This window comes from Sparus aurata, chromosome 1, assembly GCF_900880675.1.
Source record: "Sparus aurata chromosome 1, fSpaAur1.1, whole genome shotgun sequence".
NCBI lineage: Eukaryota > Metazoa > Chordata > Actinopteri > Spariformes > Sparidae > Sparus > Sparus aurata.
In genome coordinates, this window is record NC_044187.1 from 23,323,903 (window position 1) to 23,342,302 (window position 18,400).

At 43.6% G+C, this 18,400-nt stretch overlaps 1 protein-coding gene across 2 annotated transcripts in view; it reads right to left on the reverse strand.

Annotated features, from left to right (window-relative positions):
• The window catches only part of ntn1a (netrin 1a), a 69,981-nt gene extending 54,812 nt beyond the window's left edge, over positions 1–15,169 (reverse strand). For both annotated transcript variants that reach the window (XM_030434183.1, XM_030434176.1), the window contains exons 1-2: positions 14,930–15,169; positions 13,696–14,736 (exon numbers count right to left, since the gene is read on the reverse strand). In XM_030434183.1, the coding sequence (XP_030290043.1) occupies positions 13,696–14,719 (1,024 nt within the window). In that variant the 5' untranslated portion in view covers positions 14,720–14,736; positions 14,930–15,169. The remainder of the gene's footprint in view (positions 1–13,695; positions 14,737–14,929) is intronic.
• Positions 15,170–18,400: the final 3,231 nt, after the last annotated feature.

The window sequence follows — 18,400 nt, forward strand, 5'->3', positions numbered from 1 at the left end:
TAGCCAAGGACCTGTCTTGGCCGTGCAGGAGAAAATAGGAGAAGAAAAAAGCCAACCAAAACAAGGGAGGGCAGCTCCAAGGGGAGAATAAAAGAAGGTTAAAATGCATTCTCCAGGCTCTATTTTTTTATCGTCCGATGGACATCTGGATATCTACAGAGACCTGGCGCATAATCATTTCAATATCGGCGAGTGTCTCTTGAGGTTAGAAAGCAGGAGAGAGACGGAGAGAACGAGGCAGAGGCCAAGTGTTTCTCCCCGTGACATACAGGTCCGGGTCTTAGCCTCAGAGAAAACACAGAGGGGCCCCCGTTTGGAAATTAATTTTCACCATGAACTATCATCTCATAACACAAATATTACCATGAATGACTCAATTTCCTTATAATTTCCTCATTATGCACCCCCCCCCCCCCCCCCCCCCGTAATTATTCCCATTTGTTTGCTTTGTCATCCTCCAGTGATACAGGCCTTTTGTTATTAGAAGCAAAGAGGGGGCTCACACAGGAACCTGATGACTGATTCTGCCTCCACAGCTGCTGGGGAGCCCCTGTAACACACTATCACACACACACACACACACACACACACACACACACACGCACACACACACACACAAACACACACACCACATTATGCCTACAGAGGCAGCCCTCATGCTGCAACACCCGGATGCAGCAGCAGCAGCAGCAGCACTTACTGGTAGCACGCTGAGTCAAGAGCCTCTCTGTCTTTATCTCTCTCACCCTCCCTCACTCTCTCTGCCTCGTCAAACCACCCCATGGTCTCTCTTTCTCTTTCCTCTCTCTCCATAATGGGCCTTGCACAGAGGAGCTAAATCAGCTGCTTCTCTCTGCTCTCCGCTGGACACCGAGCCTAATTAATTGGCTGCATTGTCCCACAGGGAGCGGGGCCAGCTAGGGGAAGAGGTTAATGAGGGAGAAAAAGTGTTGGGCAAAGCAGCGGAGGGCATGGCTTTCATTCATTTCATCAGATGCTCTGCATTTCTCCTTTATGAGTCTTTTTCCGGAAGACAGAGAAGGAAAACATTGTGTGTTCTCATGTACGCCGTCTGAGAGAAAGTATGGACTCGCAGCCCCTCACCCCACTATGTGTCTTATCTGCAAGAGCTAATGAGTGATGGATTAACCTGGGATCACCCCTGGCAAATTGAGATGACCCCGCAAACTTATCCCAAGCACCCTGCCTGAAGTCTGCATTCCACGTCACACAGCAACAATACACACATACACACACTGGCTTTTGGTGATTTATTTTCTCTCGGGAAAATCTCATCCTCCTTAAAAGCAGGGATCCGTAAAGATTAGGCTATAACGTCAATCATTAGGCAAAAAAGTTATACAAATTTGTAATTTCTCAAATGGTCCTGAAAGTCCTCAAGTTCTCAGTACTCAGAGAATAAGGAGTTCCATAATGACAGCCTGTCATCACTCTCAACGTGGAAAATACAGCGGCCTGTTTACATGCGCTACCCTTGCGCTTCATGTTTGATGCTGTAGGTACCCCTTCAAAGTCATTTTTGAAAGCTCCCCTTTAGTGTAGTAAAGAGCAGGAAAAGTCAAAGTCGGGGTGTCAGGATGGGTAATGTACAATACTTTCTTGCAGTAGAAAAAACCAATTGCCCCTGGTGGGATTAAAAAAGTTGTCTGAGTCTGAGTCTAGAACTGGCTCCTATACCTAACCAAGTAATTTTGTTGCCTACACCTAACCTCAACCATGACCATTTAACAATGTCAGAAATGTCTAAAATTGTCATCAGATGTAATTATATGTGAAATGTTTGGCAGAAAGCTTGATTGTGAAAGTCTAACTGGACGGTGCAAGTAGTTTTGTTGCCTAAACCTAACAAGTTGTTTTTTTCACTAAATCTAACCAAGATGTTTTCTTGCCTAAACCTCACCCAACCATGACAGTTCGACGACGGTAACTTCACTGTAGAGCCTTTCATGTACAGAACCGACCGTAGAGAGGTAAGTAGAGCGTCATAGATTGAAGCCAATGGCCACTGATGTTGCTGCGTATTTCATTGGGAGTGAGAACGTGTTGACAAAGAATCATTTTAGAGGTTGATTTGAAAGAAACTTTAGGTTCTTTGATGCTAAACAAAATTGTTCTTCATGTCACTCTTAAAAAGTTCAATCAATCTCACCTGACTTCACCTTTTATAGACGTTTCCCTATTTTTTTTTAATTGTCCTGCAAACTAAGTATCAATTTGATCACATATAAAGAGAATAACCAATGATTTATAATATAGAAACTTAAATAAGACAACACAGCATGCCAGATGCCACCACCAACATACTGAAAGAAAGACCAAAAGCCAAGACCGCAAAGAAAGTGTGAAGTCTGATGGCCGTGAACAAGCTATGAGATTCTCGCCTTTAATTAGAAGATCACGCACATAAATCCCAGCGAGAGTATTGCATTCACAGCATCCTTTCCTCCAGTTTATTGTAAATCTGTCTACTTTGTACTGACCTCTGCTGACTGAGATCTCTTTGTGCAACCGTGTCAACCTGCTGCCTGCAAATTTATCTACCAGCCTGTTTTCAGTCCAACAGAGGCTGCCGTCCTTATAAAACAAAGACGAAAAGCTGATGTATGACTCGCAACTGCCTTCATTACTGTTGGTGACAGAGACAATCACAGGCCCACACTCACATACACACACACACACACACACACAAACAAAACCAAATGCAACTGTGACTTGAAGGCATCCATGACTACCGGGTGCAACAAACTTCTGGTGACCAGAACACACACACACACACACACACACACACACACAAACACACACACACACAGCCTGTGCCATGACTTATATGGGAAAGACAAAGACATTGGTGATAAATCACCGCCGGCTATTCACCAACACACACACACACACACACATCCCCACGCACAAGAAATTCCTGGGAAGGTTTTTTTCTGGCAGCGTGTGAGCATGTTTGACGCAAAATGAAATTGTTTGACTCGGCTTGATTTGTCACAGGTGCTTTCTGCGACTCTGTGTGTGTTTGTGTTTTGAGATGGAGAGAGAAAGAAAAAGAGAAAGAGAGAAAATGTGCATGGGAGATGCTTAAAAAAGGAAAAATGGACAGATTAACTCGTGCATATTCAGCTCACTGAAATCCATTATCATTAAAGAGACCCATTGCAACTTAATGTGCATCTACAGTCTAAACATTTACAACATAATTAACCACCGCAGACACTTTATCCCTCAGAGGCAGGTTCCAGCTGGTTACAGTTCACTCAGATGACGACAGCAGTGTGCTACAGCAACAGCGGGGGGCGCTCTGATCTGCACAGCCGGCTGCTGTGTGGGGGTTTAACTTCGTCCAACCATTAATCATCGATAGCTGTGAGTGTTAAGGACCCCTGCTTTGGGCCCGATGCGCTCACGCTCGTGCTAGGTGGTCCTGTCGGCGAGCAGCGCGACTGTTGCCAGAGGGACGTTTTTGCCAGGACTTTCACCTTGAATCAAACGCTGTGCTGCAGCAAACACAAAAGCCTCCTTCTCTTTTATTTCTCTCTCTCACACACGCATGAGACACAAGGGTCTGTTTTTTATTGTTGTTGTTGATGCTGTTGCAGCCCCCTATCAGCTACGGGGAGAGTTTGGAGGAGTTGTAACAAGCAGTGCCAAGGCTTTCATTTTTAAGTGTGAACAGACTCGGATAATTTCAGCGCAATGTAACAACACATGCAGCACCGGCCTCAGTGCTTGTTGTGATGTGTTTCTTCTACCTGAAAGTAGAGAAGGAAGGAATGCATCATGCAGATATTTAACAGTTAATTTCATTATTAATGACCATTGAATAATCACTGCAAGGCAAAGCTCAGAGCTTAAAACCACTCCTTCTCGCTTCCTTACTTCCTCGCTCTGTCTCTGCCTCCAGTCCACCTTATATACAGTATTTGCTTTGGCAGCAAACACTCGCCCTCCTCTTGGTAACCGTGCAGTAACCCGCTGCCACACAGAGCTGCTGAGGTCATCAAGCCTGATCCTCTACAGCACAGCTGGCCCCGGCCTGGGGATCAGGTCTCACACACTGACGAACACACACTCGCTGCTTTTTAACTCTAAAAAGCTGCCAGCACGCAAGTATTCATCATCCCACACACATGCACAGGACCAGGCGCTGTCACAGACACTCACGCACGGTGTTTTCCTTCCCTGTTTACTGGTCCCTTTATGACCTCCTGTTAACAAGTGAGAGCGCTCTGGTTTTTCTATCATGGCAGCAGTTAATCCGGATGGTGCTACCAGACCTGATGATTGGATGAATGAGTGATGCTGGTTTGAGGCATAAACTGGCCATTTTAAAGGCGAACTACACTGATTTTATTCATCGAAGTCTGTTAACAGACTCAAGTGATGTCACTTGAGTCAGCATCAGCTAGGGCTGCAGTCTACAAGTTTGAAAATGAATCAAATCTGCAGTTGTGGTGTAAGAAAGATCCTCATCCCTGATGTAGGACAGCACCTCCAGGCTACATTAGCCGCTACTAGCATTACACGCCCGAATCTCTGACTGAACTGTTGATTTTGGAAGGAGAATGCGCGGAATAAAAAAGACGCTGGTTTCTCTGGTTCAGCTGCATTGATTTTGATTATTTTTTTTCCCACTGTGAGCCCAACAATGTAATAGGAGTGCAATGCTAAATTGGCAGAGGACTCTTAACAAGAAATGAAACAGCTGCAGCGGTAGCCACTTTAGCAGTCTCTTGTTAAGCATCAATCCTCACTCTATCTTCCAGCATGGCCACTGGGTGCCCAGCTATTTATCCCCTGTGATTCACAAAAGCGTTTGGGGGCAAAAAGCTTCTTTTGGCGCTATGAATGGAAGACAAAATTTGAGCTTTGGTGCAACATGAACTCAATGTTGCGTGCAGTAAAGCCTTCTGTATCTTTCTCACATTTATAGTAACAATGACTTAAGCTCCGCGGGTTGTTTATGTACAGATTGTGTCCAGCTGTTGTATCAAAAAGAATAAAGCAAGGACACAGAAAACTGTTTTTCTTCTTACATTTCCCCAAGTCCAAGACACGGAGCTCCAAACACTGTCAGAACATGTCTACTGTTCACTTCCAGTAAAATGGCCTGATTAGCATCTGTCACCTCTGTGTGACAGCATTTACTCTGCGGTGCAAAATGTGGTTGTTTGATATATATGCAAGAGACAGGCAGGCTGTGATTCATAGAGCTGATGAGTGAAGCACTGTGTCTAATGTGTGAACACATGCTGATGTTGTCTGGCGTGGCTTTTGATCACCCCTAATCATCTGGTACCCACCAAACCTTTCCATTACAGACAAACACCTCTGTCTCTCTCGTGCTCAGTCTCTCACACAGTCATACCACGGTTCATGCCAAACCCACAGCACACAGAGATCCTCCCTCGGCTAATACGAGCTTTCACTATGGCATCAAGTCACCAATTAATTCATTAACAGACGCCTCCCCAGGCGCTGAATAGCTGCTCACATCCTGGACAGAATTAGTGTTTGTAGATAAAAAAAACCCACTGGCAGACAACGCCGATTAGGAGACACACTTGCACATGCTTGCACAATCTCTTTCTCTCTCTCTCTCTCTCTCTCTCGCACACACACCCACATTAACTGTACAGAAGATGAATACGCTGTACAATGTACTGGCGGTGGAGAGAGACACATGGAAACACTTACACAATCACGCACACACAAACATAAACAGTTAAGCGGCAGAGACAGAGACAGAGACAGCATCTTGTGTCTAGAGAGACCTGTTGAGTAGTGTTTACAAGTGTGTGTGAAAACCTTGCCTGTGTACCTCGTGTCCTTCAAACACTTTTTTCTGCGACAGCTAGCGGCACTGTTGCAGATATTTGGGAGCCATCCCGGTCATGTTTGAGGACTGTTTTGGTAAATTTGTAATGCATTTAACTTTTTTCACCTAAGGCGATCGGCGCTGTCAAAGAGCACACCGTCCAACGAAAATAATGGAACAGCTGTCATCGCTGTAAAGACAGCCTATTTCATGTCTGTGGTTTGAAAGAGATTAATCAGATTGATGAAAATCTTGAGTGTGCAGCACGCCCGGAGTTCTCTCTCGAGAACACACCTGACAGTGTAAAAACACAGTACGGAAGTGTGTGTGAGTGTGAGCTCTTTCTGCACTACTGGTAAGAGCAGTGTGGAGTGTTTGACGGACAGAGAGAAAAAGAAAAAGATCCAATTACCACCAGCTGGTCCGCCACAGGTTGGACACAAACGTTTTACAGCAGGTGTGCAGCTGCGATAATTCTGATCAGAACAAATTGCAGAGTAATGATAATAACGACGGGGACAATCATGAGTTTCTGGCCTGGATGAATGTTGTGATAAACCAGCAACAGTCCACGTTGAGTTCAAGCACCAGCCAGGGTGACAAGAGGAAGTGAGTGCAGGCCAGAAGCCAACGGAGTAACGCAATATGGCTTTCCTTCAGAATTAATATGGCTCCTGACCAAACCGTTTCTCAAAAACAAGGCCGAGGTTCCATTTCTTGGACACAGGCACTGGCGAAAAATGCGGACTCACACTGTGAGTGGGATCTGTGTTGCATTATGTGCTGTAGCCAAAGCAATGAAACAAAACCACAGCAGCAGAAATTTTCACTTTGCCCAAAGGACCCTGAATTCAACAAGTCACCCTGACTGTGAAATCTCAGATGAGATTTTGTCTTTTCTGACAAGTGAACACATTCCAACACCGCTAGCAGTGTCACCTGAGCTTTTTCAAACGGATTGTAATGAAAACGATCTTTTCCCACTGCAGACTGACACCAGAACACAGGCAGATATGGCTCCATAAAACACAGTTACAGATGTCTTTTGGATCTGGAGCTTGAATGGTGGCAGCCTTCCTTGTATTTCTCTCAGCACAGATACAGACATGCGCACTTTCTAATTACCGTTCTGCATGTTTACTGCCTACCTTATCTGTATATTATTACCCTCAGACTTTTTTTAATCCAAACTCATTTACAATCTTCAAAGGCCTGTCACAATTTATTATCTGTGGAAAACTTGAATTCCATTGAAACTGAATTGTTTCTTAAACAGGCCTCATGACAAGCAACAACTAGCTCCAAAATTCCAGCTCACAGGAGCTGCTGCCAAACACTGACATTAATAGCTTCAAGATCTCCCAGGCTTCAACATACTCAACAGTATCTGCATTATTTGTCACATCTATTGCTTCCATTTGAGCCTGAATTATTGCAATTACAAATGATCTCACTTCTGGGAGTGGATGGTCTGCGGTTACAGAAGTGCTCAAAGTAGCAGCTTTATGAAAGTCCTCTGATTGTAATGGCTTTATTTAATCACCAGTATCGTTGATATCCTTCTCGAGTCAGACATCACAATCATGACGCTGGAAATCCAAATTGGATTTACTCCCGTCTTCCTCTGACCCAGGCCTGGTGACTATTTTGGCTCTAAGAGGAGGATTCATGGGCCAGAAACATAATTTACCTCCGGTCACCAACCAGGCCTTTTAAATCTATTTTCAGTCCACAAGGCAAAAAGCAATGACCCGATACTCCGACGTGCTGATCCAGGGGCCGCGGCACAGGGGTACTGGTCCTACCTGAAATCTGACTGACCCCTGAATTTTCCCTTTTTGCCTCAGAGCACATCATTGGCTGAGCTTTGAAAGGATAAATTAAATGATATGAATAAATGTAATTTTTAGTGATGGGCCGCATTGCCAACAAATGGACATTTCAACGCACACATGCGGAACTAAAGAGTCTCCTGTAATCCCAAACCATGCTGCAGAGAGTTTCCCATCATTCCTGCCTCCTCACTGCGTGTTGGTGTGCATCTGTGTGTATCTTTCTGGCTGTCCTTCCTTCTGTTTGGTTTCAGCACTTGATATACCGAAGCGTCAGCCTTGCTTACAGTATGTGCTGGCTCAGTGGCCATGTTTCTGTCTGCTGGAGAGATATAACAGCTCTCAGAATCTAAAACAGAAGGCTGAGCCGGTCGTCTGGACCACGAGCGACTTATTTTTTGCGGCGGTTTACAAAACGAGTCATAAACACTGATAAGAGCTCAGGCGAAAAGAGATTCCTGAAGTGAGAGCGAGGCCGTTCCCCCCTGTTTGAACTGGCGGCTAAAGACCTGAAGGAGAAACCGTGCGTGCGTGAATGCTTACAGGTGTGCGTAGAGAGAGGTGAGTGCTGACTGAGGGAGAAGAAGTGGAGGTGAGGAAGTCAGTGCAAAGTACAAAGCTACTCAGTCAGTTTATTCCCAGCTTTGTTTGCTGTGGCCTGGGACTAACAATGCATCAGGACGCCGGCACCTTTGAAGATGAAGGATGCCGGTTTATAATGGTGCACGGTGAGAAGCTCAAACATTAACCAGACCTTCAGTCACGTCTGGAAGGTACTGAATGAACATGACAGCGAGGATGTGTCTGAGGGAAGGCCTGTAGAACATCTCTGTTACCCCACCGGCTCGATGCGTTTTACATGAAAAGCATCACTTCTATGTGCAAACTTGTCCGACTGGTAGATTCATACATAACGCAGGTTTCATCATCATTATCTGATCAGCAAAAAGTATTACAAAGGAAAAAAACACCATCTTATATTTTAACACTGTCTACATCTTTGATAGTGTACTTCTTGATTTACACTATCAAAGGACTTTTGTCAAATAACTTTTCATCAACATGAATTGCCCGTTTCTTCGAGTTCAGCAACATCTGACAGAGAATATAAGCAAGAAATAGAAACAAACTCAACAACTTTCGACGTATCGTAAGTTGAGGCAACTCTGTAATGTACATTTCCTCAAACCGCGGATATGTTGTAACTTCACATTTATTTTTGTTGCAATTATACATTTCACCAGCTTCCATTTTCAATTTTATGTTTTGACAACTCTACGGTTATGCTCTGGTTAGGTTTTAAGCACAAAAAATACTTGGTTAATGTACTGGTTAGTACTTGTTTTTTTCCCCCGCCTTTTTGGATGGCCTATTCATTTCACCTGCCCCCTATTAGTCTTCCCTCCCTTGAGGGTTTAAGTGTGTGTTTCTCATTCGGTTTGTCAGTATGTCTGTTTTCTTCTTCATGTCACTTTCTGTGTTTGCTTCTCGTGTTTTCTGCTTGTGTTTTCACCGAGCTTCATCCTGGTTGGTACTTAATCTAGCTTTGTCTTTCTCTTTAGTTATTTGCATTTGCTCCAGCCTACCTTTGTCGTTTTTGTTGCCTGCCTTTTATTTTTACCCATTTGTCTCGGTGTTCTGCATTTGGGTTCTCTTTTACCAAAGCTAACGTCCACTGGTTTCACACATAAAAATGTTGAAACGCAGTCCTGAACAGCGGTCACTGGCTTGGCAGCCCTCTCGCCTGTACCTACCAACATCCTGTCCACCTTCCCATACCTCAATATGGTACGTGGCCTATGAGGCATAGAAAATGTGAAGGTATTCGTGCTTTGCAGCAATGGTACCTGCCAAAATGTTATCCTTGCGCAACAGCTGCCTATCTGATGATGTTCTGCAATTTCCTGCGCTAGATTTCTCCTCTAACCAAGAGTTAAAAGTTGGCTCACAACACTCAGCAAGAAACTCTGTCTTTTATTTTAAAACTGCATGAAATCCTCAACTGGCTGTTCCTGGAAAATGTTCTGTTATCAAAGTCCACTTAAGTTGTTCTGGAATTATCTTAAACCTCATTAAGGTCCGGGCGGTAATCCTTGAAAAAAGCAAAAATACACTACCAAGCATTAGTTAAGGCACAGCTGTTTTTAAGTGGTTGTGTATGTTTGCTTGAGGTAATATTCACATCTCGTCAGGCTACTCAGAAAGACCTGTTCAAGACTTTTTCAAAGTTGGAAATGCACCCACACATCACAAGGGCATTATAATGACTTAAAGTATTTAAAATGCGGCTTTAAAACCCAATTATTTTAATGGGCATCAAATCAGCCATGTCAACTTTTCTGCACTGCATGTTTGCTCCTGTCAGTCAGATGCCTCTGAGCAGCACCTGGCAACATTTGAGTCTGATTTGTGCAGTGTAGATTATGAGACAGCGAGGCAAAAACAAGCAGCAGGTCTGTTCAAATCATCCAGATGAGAATGGGTTTATGAGTATGCAAGAAGTGCATACAGGTAACAGCAGCAAGGCTGGGAAGAAGGTTACGGCAAATCTTTTCAAAGTCACTGATCCTTTACAGTAACAATGCAGCGAAAGAGCCGTGAACTGGAAGAAAGGAAGAAAAAGTTTCCTCTGTCCCCTCAGCATTTACTTTCCCACTGGTTGAATAAGGGGCACCTGCGAAAAAAAAGACAATTGTCAAAATGCTCTGCTGGCCCACAGGCCATGGAAGTGTCACTCTCCTGCCTCTTTATTTCAACCCCGTTCCTCTACCTCACACATTTTCCTCATCATACTCCCCCTCTCGCTTATGTCCGTCTCTTTCATTTTCACTATTGTCGTCCTGCTCTGTCCCCAGCCCCTCCCTCTGTCTCTGCGTCTCCCTCTCTCTCAGTGCCGGTCGCCTCATTCTTCATGCCCTAAAGCTGTCTTTTTCTAATCTCCCTGAATTATTCAAGACTTTCTCCTCTTCTACTTCTGTTTTTTTTTTTTTGTAACACCTAAAGTAAACTACAAACCTGACAACGGGGTTGCTGAGGGGATAAAAATGACATCTAGAGTTCATATGCAGTGAAAGGATTTTCTCTTCTGACTGCAGCTGAAACAATGTCACCCTGAGTTGAGTGGGAGTTCTGCGGAGGAGCTTGCAGGAGGATTGACGGTGCACCCATAATTTTCTGATAGTGAAACGACACATTTCCGTTGCTTGATACATGATTAACACCTCTGAAACTGAGGTCTCTGTCATGTCTGTACTGCTGCCTGCTGAACTCATTGCATTAGAAGCTTTTCCTCTGCTGTGAGGAATCAATAACCCAAATGGATCGAGGTGAATGCTCAGGAGCGCATGAGTGTCCTTTAACATCTTGATGGAAGCAATCAGCAAAGTGCACTTCAAGACAAACCCCCTGTGTTCGAACGTGCTTTTGAGATTTTTTTTCTGCCTTTCTTTGCTTTTTTTGGGTCGGAATTGAAGATCAGGGACTGTTGGAGGAGTCAGTGCCTTACGTCAGCTCTGACCCCACACAGTGCCAGACCTTTTACTACACTTCTGTGATAACTGCATCCTTACGAGAGCCCAGCGACACTCACAGCTCCGTCATTAATGGGAGTCCAGCGACAATCTCTTGAATTTCTGCGCGATCCCTAAAGTTGTCTCACTGAACACACCCATAGCTCTAACACACCTCCTTCCATTGTTCATGGCACTGACAGAGGGGTTAATTCTTCTTCTCCTCAGGACTCAGATTTTTGCTTTAGCTCAGACACACACAGACACACATTTCCGTAACCTACGCAATGTCAAAAACTATCTTGCTGACAACATGATGGATGAAGTAAGTGACAGGCTTCCATGGCTTCAGTATGAAATTATACACATAGTGGCCCAGAAAAAAAAAAGTGTAAAGGATATCAAAAACAGGAAGAAGAAATGTTATGCCTCTAATGTTCGCCAGTAAGAACTTAAAGTGTTTTATGTTGTTTTTCTTGATAAGAGAGATGGAGAGAAAGATTTATCAGGCAAATAGAAACAAATTACTTTCTGATTCAGTTTCATTTGTCTTCTTTTTGCAAAACACTTTGAAATATAGTTTTGAAAACTTCCACCTGTGTAGAAACGGCATCTAATTTTACTGGACGGGCAAAGTTGGCTTCAATAATAAAAAGAGCCTGCAAACTGCCATTTGTTACCTCACAACAACCCAAATTTAAGGAGCGAGACAACACCTTATTCCTCAATTTCACTGCCCTCTTCGACATACTGACAGTATGCACATTTCCACGAAACCACGGCTGTTGGTTTAGCAACACCGTCACGTCTGCCAGTGAGAATATGCCACAGCTTTAGAAACGGACAATGCCAACGCACAAAAAGCTTTTAGACGGCTGCAAAGTGTCGAATCGGCTGACATGATAGTCAAACAATATGGATCCTCTTCTCACTGCAGAAACAGACAGGTTTACATTGGTGTTGACTGTCCTCTATGAAGATGTCTCTGCCCCTCTGTCCCCTTCTCATCCTCCTCACTGCACATCTCGTGCAAATGACAACAAGCCTTTGCTACTCTGCAGTCGTTACAATTCATACACGTTGCTATATATATATATATATATATATATATATATACATATACATATATATATATATATATATATATATATATATACATATATATATATATATATATATTGTTTAAATGAAAACAAACAGTAAATTTGATGAAAAGGCTAAGATCACAGGCCTAAGGGTGGAGGGTGGTTACAGAGCTCATCACACAGGAACACTTGAAACACAGTTTGTGTGACATTCCCACAATCTGGTGACGCACACTCCAGTCAGAACACAAACAATCCGTACAAATAATCTTCCGATCACCCCTCACAACGCCAGGCTTCTTTTCTTTGTGTATCTGCACAGTAGAGGCTTCATAATTGACAGAAACCTGGCCAGTGATAGTGGATCCTGCAGGATCTGCAACCTTCAGGTTGCTACACTGTGCCAGGTCTTAATAAAACCACAGAAACTACTGTAACTGTGATCACTTTGATCTCTCAGCAGCTGATGAAACATGTTGGCTCTCAGGCACAAAGATAAGATCAGGAGATTTATTTTTTCTGGTGACACCAGCGTTTTCTTTCATATATAAACTCTATATCTAAATGCACATTTTCTCAGGTTGTTTCCAAGTATTTTCCCTGTTCTTATTTTGTTCATTATATTTAAAATATAGAATTGATGCAGTGCAACTTGATCCGAGTGGCATTATTGGAATGAGCAATTATGAAAACGATTTTGATTAATTTAAAAATAAACTCATAATTTATACACACATATATGTTCTACCTGACACTTTAATACACCTGTCAGCTCGATTTCGACGTGGAAAATAATTGCGTGATTATACAGAAATATGCGTGTAATTACCAGTTGCGGTAAGTTTGTCTCCGGATTCCTCACATAAATGAAAAAGGCGTCGCTTTATTGCGTCGAGCTCTGAGAAATGTTGCTGTGGGTGATTAGGGCTCAATGGTCCCGTTTGAGGTGGTTTGAAAGCTTCAATCGTGGCCTGCAGCAGCTCAATGAACTGTCGGATTCCGTTGTTCATGATGCACGTGTCTTCAGCGCAATTTTATGCTCCAAAAAAAAAAAAAAAGAAAAGGGAGCGATCAAGTTTGGGGATTCATGGAGTGAAGCTGTAAAACTAGTCGCAGATAAGTCATAAAATATACATTATTATTAGTAGTAGTAGTACTATTATGTGTATTACATTTATTAAAAAACCAGCAGCTACATTACAAACATTACATCTATCAATCTATGAATTCCTGATCGTTCTTTTTATTATTATTATTATTTTTATTATTATTATCATTATTATTATTATTATTATTATTACTATCATTATACTTTGAAATATTTCGGCTGCAGTTAATCTGCAGTTAATTAAATAAACCGAGATCGCCCGTCAAACAGAAATAAAACGCAACCAGCACGTTGAGCATCACACGGAGGACTGACTCACCGACACACTCGTTGGCCTCCCTGGCTGTGGCTCTCTGCCACGGTCTGTCGTAGTGGAAGGGTTTGCACCTGTCGCACTCGGGCCCGGCGGTGTTGTGCTTGCACTCACACACCAGACTCCCGTCCCGGTCTTTTACGCACCGGGACGCGTGCCCGTTGCATTTGCATCTCCCTCCGACCTGCAGGTCCGACACGGCGTAGAAGTACGAGTCCCGGGCCAGCTCCGAGTCGTCCTCGTTCTCGTCGCCGAAAGTGTGCAGCCGGCTGAAGATGACCTTAATGTCGGTGGCCGTCACCCAGTCCTGCAGCACCGGGGAGTTGTCGAAGTCGTGCGCCGACGGTCTGCCGTCCAGCGTGCTGAAGGCGATGAGCCCGCCGGTTAGAGGGTACATGTCGGTGTGGGAGTCCGTGCACACGGCCTCCTGCTCGTTCTGCTTCGTGATAACAGCTCTGTTCGGCTTGTTGTACATCTTCCTGCACTGGGTCGAGTAGAACTGAAAGGGCACCCAGGTTTTACCGTAGTCCATGGACTTGTAAATCACCATGGATTCGGGTCGAGGCGAGCAGAACTGCAGGCTCACATAAGTGACCTCAAACTTCTTACCGAGGGACAGAGTCAGGGTGACGTTCTGCGGGTACTGGATGAAGTTCTCGGACTGCCAGCAGGTGAGGTTGTGCGGGTTGTTGAGGTCCGTGAGGTACGCCGGAGGGTGGTACTTCTTGGGGTCCGAGGCGTCGCAGGTGTGACAGTTCCTGGTCCTCTCGTCCCCCTTCTCCGCCGATGTCACCACGCAGTAGCGGCCGGGCGCCTTGCCGCAGGTGCTGGACACCTTCACCTCCTTCCCGAAAGCGGAGTTGACGAAGTCCGGGATGCAGCGCCGCGGGTTGCCGTGCTCGTCGTAGCAGGGGTCCGGGGGGGACGTCTGCGCCGCGAACAGGCTCATCCCGTAGCCGCCGAGGGCGCTCCGGCACGACAGGGACGCGGCGAGCAGCGCAGTCAGCACAATATCCACAGCCCTTATCATGGTAGGTCCTCAAGTGTCTGTGCCGCCGGGGGAGACAGTGGAGAGCATGTGGGAAGAGAGAGAGCGAGAGAAAGAGAGAGAGGGAGAGAGTTAAGTTAGGTCATGGCACAGTCATGGACGGGCTGCCCCGGGGCGAGAATCTAGTAGTTGACAGTCAGATAAAAGTAACATTCAGTCACACCGCATGCATGTCTGTAAATCTCACTTTACCTGAGAATAATTAGAAGAAAAACAAAAAAAAGAGAATTGTCAAAACACTGTTTCTCTATCGGGTTTCAATCACAGCTGCTCCTGTTTTCTTGTTTGTTTCCCCAAATCTCCTGTGTGAAAACAGAAGAGCGGCTGGATTTTAAGAGTCGCTAGTGTCCTTATAGCAAGTCCCACTCCTCCTGCCGGTCTTTTCACAACCTCTCTCTCTCCCTCTCTCTCTCTCTCTCTCTCTCACACACACACACACACACACACACACACACACACACACACACACACAGTCTCAGTCTCTCTCTCTCTCTCTCTCTCTCTCTCTCTCTCTCACACACACACACACACACACACACACACACACACACACAGTCTCAGTCTCTCTCTCTCTCTCTCTCTCTCTCTCTCTCTCACACACACACACACACACACACACACACACACACACACAGTCTCAGTCTCTCTTTCTGTGTGTGTGTGTGTGTGTGTGTGTGTGTGTGTGTGTGTGTGTGTGTGTGTGATCGGCTCGGATCTGTCTTGGCACCGGTGCTTCAGGTCAGCTCATCCCGAGGGGTGACGCACCGCCATCCACCGGTGGCGCGTCAGGAGATTGGCTCAAACGACTGCATCGTGATACCTGCGATAATTTGTGGTTTGGTCACCTGGATGTGCAGCGAAGCACATCGAGCAACCAAAACAAGAGACTATTATTAGGCCTGTTATACCGCGAGCAAATTACAGACAAGCGATAATTACTGCAGTTTCGCCGTTTACACAATAAACCATCAACTACTTATTCTTTTCTTTATTATAATTATTTTTGTGCCTGTCCTGTATTTATTTATTTATCCTGGTGATGAACACTGCCTGAAGAATTTAATTGTTGTCACGTCTCAACAAGGCTATTATCGGGTTATGATTATTCAAACATAATTATACAACGTGATTATTGTGGTGTTTTCAGAAGATAAAATAAAAATAAAAATGTCCTTATCAACTAAAGCCACTTTGAAAACCATAAACACACCAGATGATCGGATCAGCACCTGAGCGAGTCACTGTCCAGCTTCGAACATATGGAGGAGTTCCTTCAAAATAAAAGTATGACGTTGATCGACGTGTGGCTGTTTGCATAATTTCTTGTTGGCCGCAGTTGCGGTGAATTATTCAATTTTCAGGTATTTTGTTTCTTTTCGGCTCTCCAACCTGAGGTTTTACTGATCCAAACCCCTCACAGTCGTGATCAGCTGGGCGCCAGCTATCCTAATAGGATATGAAGTGACGCTAAAAGCTTCTGCTTACCTGCGATAAACATTAGGTCTTCAAAAAACAAACAAGAAAAAGCGTTTCCAGACCACATTTAACCGCGCTGTTTTGCAGGAGACATCCCTGCTGTACTGTGGCTGCCTGGCGCAGTCCGATCTGCTGCAGCCTCACTCGGACCTGTTGAATGTGGCCACAGAGGTAACAGCGCCATCTTGTGTCCGTAGAAAGACAAAGCCGTGCAGAAAGCGCTTTCTCTTCACTTCTCCCAGGCGGTGGAGGCAAAACACCGTGTTTTTTATGAACGTGAAGCTGATTGGCTGATGCAGCACGACAGCAGGTCAGAATTCAAGATACTTTTAATGTTAAGAGGTAACGCTGCATTTCTACGATTTTCCCGCTAACACTTGATAATAAGAGTACAAATCATGTAGGCCTCATGAAAATGTTGTGTTTTTAAATTTCATTTAACTGTATAGAATTTAAACAAGTTACATTCCATCTAATATCATATTCCTTCCTTGTGTTGTATGGAGGACTAAAGCTGCCAACAAAATAAATAAATAAATGAATGAATGAATAAATAAATAAATAAATGCAATTAAATGCACCAAAATTAATATAAAGTACGGCTGTAGAAGCAAAAACAATGATTGCGTTGGTTTTGTTGTTTATGAAACTTGTCATTGAAAAGTGGAAAAACTTTATTAATTCTTTCAAAAGTTACAGTCACATCTCAAGGTATAGTTGGCCAATCTGAATGACAAGAGAGATTTTCTCATTTGTTTACTTGGTAACCAAACCATGCAGGTAGTTAGGGCTTTGGTTACATCAAACTCCTTTCTGTCAAATTTTGTCCTGGTTACAAATGTTGTATTATTAATTATTATTGATACATTCAACTTTAAATAATTACAAAATATATAAATTAATTATGTCTGCCCCTAAGAGTAGAGCACTCAAACTGCTGAATCAAAAAGAAAGAAAGAAAGAAAGAAAGAAAGAAAGAAATGGTTCAATATTGATGTGAATTGCACACCAGTAAAAACTGAATGACAGTCTCCTGCACAGTTGTGACTCTATCGCACAGACAGTCAGTATCGCTTCAGTATCAGGATCGACTGAATATCGCTTCGGTTTTAGTTCCTGCCACAAGAGGTGTCTCCGGGACCAGATTTTGCGAAGATGACACACACACACAGACTCACAAACTGAAAACAATACCAGCCGATCCTGTCAGAGAGGCTGAACGAATTCATTGTTCTGAAATAAAGTGTTACGAGACTGAAACCAAGCACATAGGATCGCTTGTCAAGAGCACAGTGTGTATAAGTAGTTATAACACTGTATAAAGATAGAGGCTGCATCATGGTGTAAATAAGTAGCTATAAAAAGAGTTTCACAAGTTATACAAGTTTAAAGTTTAAACAAAAGCCTTCACATCAGTTCTCTAACTTCCACTCTCCTTCCTCCTCCCATATTCAGGTATGAAGAGGAATTATCTGCCCTCACTTCTCTGTTTCACTGTTATGAGCTATTTGCTTCATATCTGTAAAACAGTTTTATCTTATCTCGGTCAGTTCAGCTCTGCTGTGGAGACACACTTCACCAGCTAGGAAGAGACAGCTGTTGGCCTCTGGGGTGAATAACATGTCCATGTAGGGCCGAGAAGGCTGATGCGAAACAATAAATTTACACCTACGGCAGGACCACACAATAACTGCTATAATGAAACACACAATGTGTATTCAATTTAATTTTGTGAAACTTCCTTTATTTGTAAATCATCTAGAACTGAAAGACATGTAAAAGAGAAATTCATTTAAAAAAAAAGAAAACTTTGGAGAATGAAATTAACCAGACTCATTTGAACATAATGAAAATCCTACACATGGATAAGCTTGTGGACATCATAAAGAGACCTTAAGAAAACAAAGTTTTTGCCAATGGTAAGATGTAAAAAAAAAGTTTGCTAAGATTTACCTTCTGTTATTGTGGACAATAATATCAGATTTATGTCTTCGTTTGGGAGCCTGTTCATTGTTTTTTTTTGTTTGTTTGTTTTCTTTCTAAGAGTCAGCACCTTGCTTCTCTGTGTTTTCCTCAATTTCATCTTTCTGGATTTTTTAATCACAACCTATTTTTTTCTCTCTTTTGCATTCACTTTCTTTCAGCCATTTTCCTGTAAACTTATCATTTCTTTGGTGGAGCTCTTAG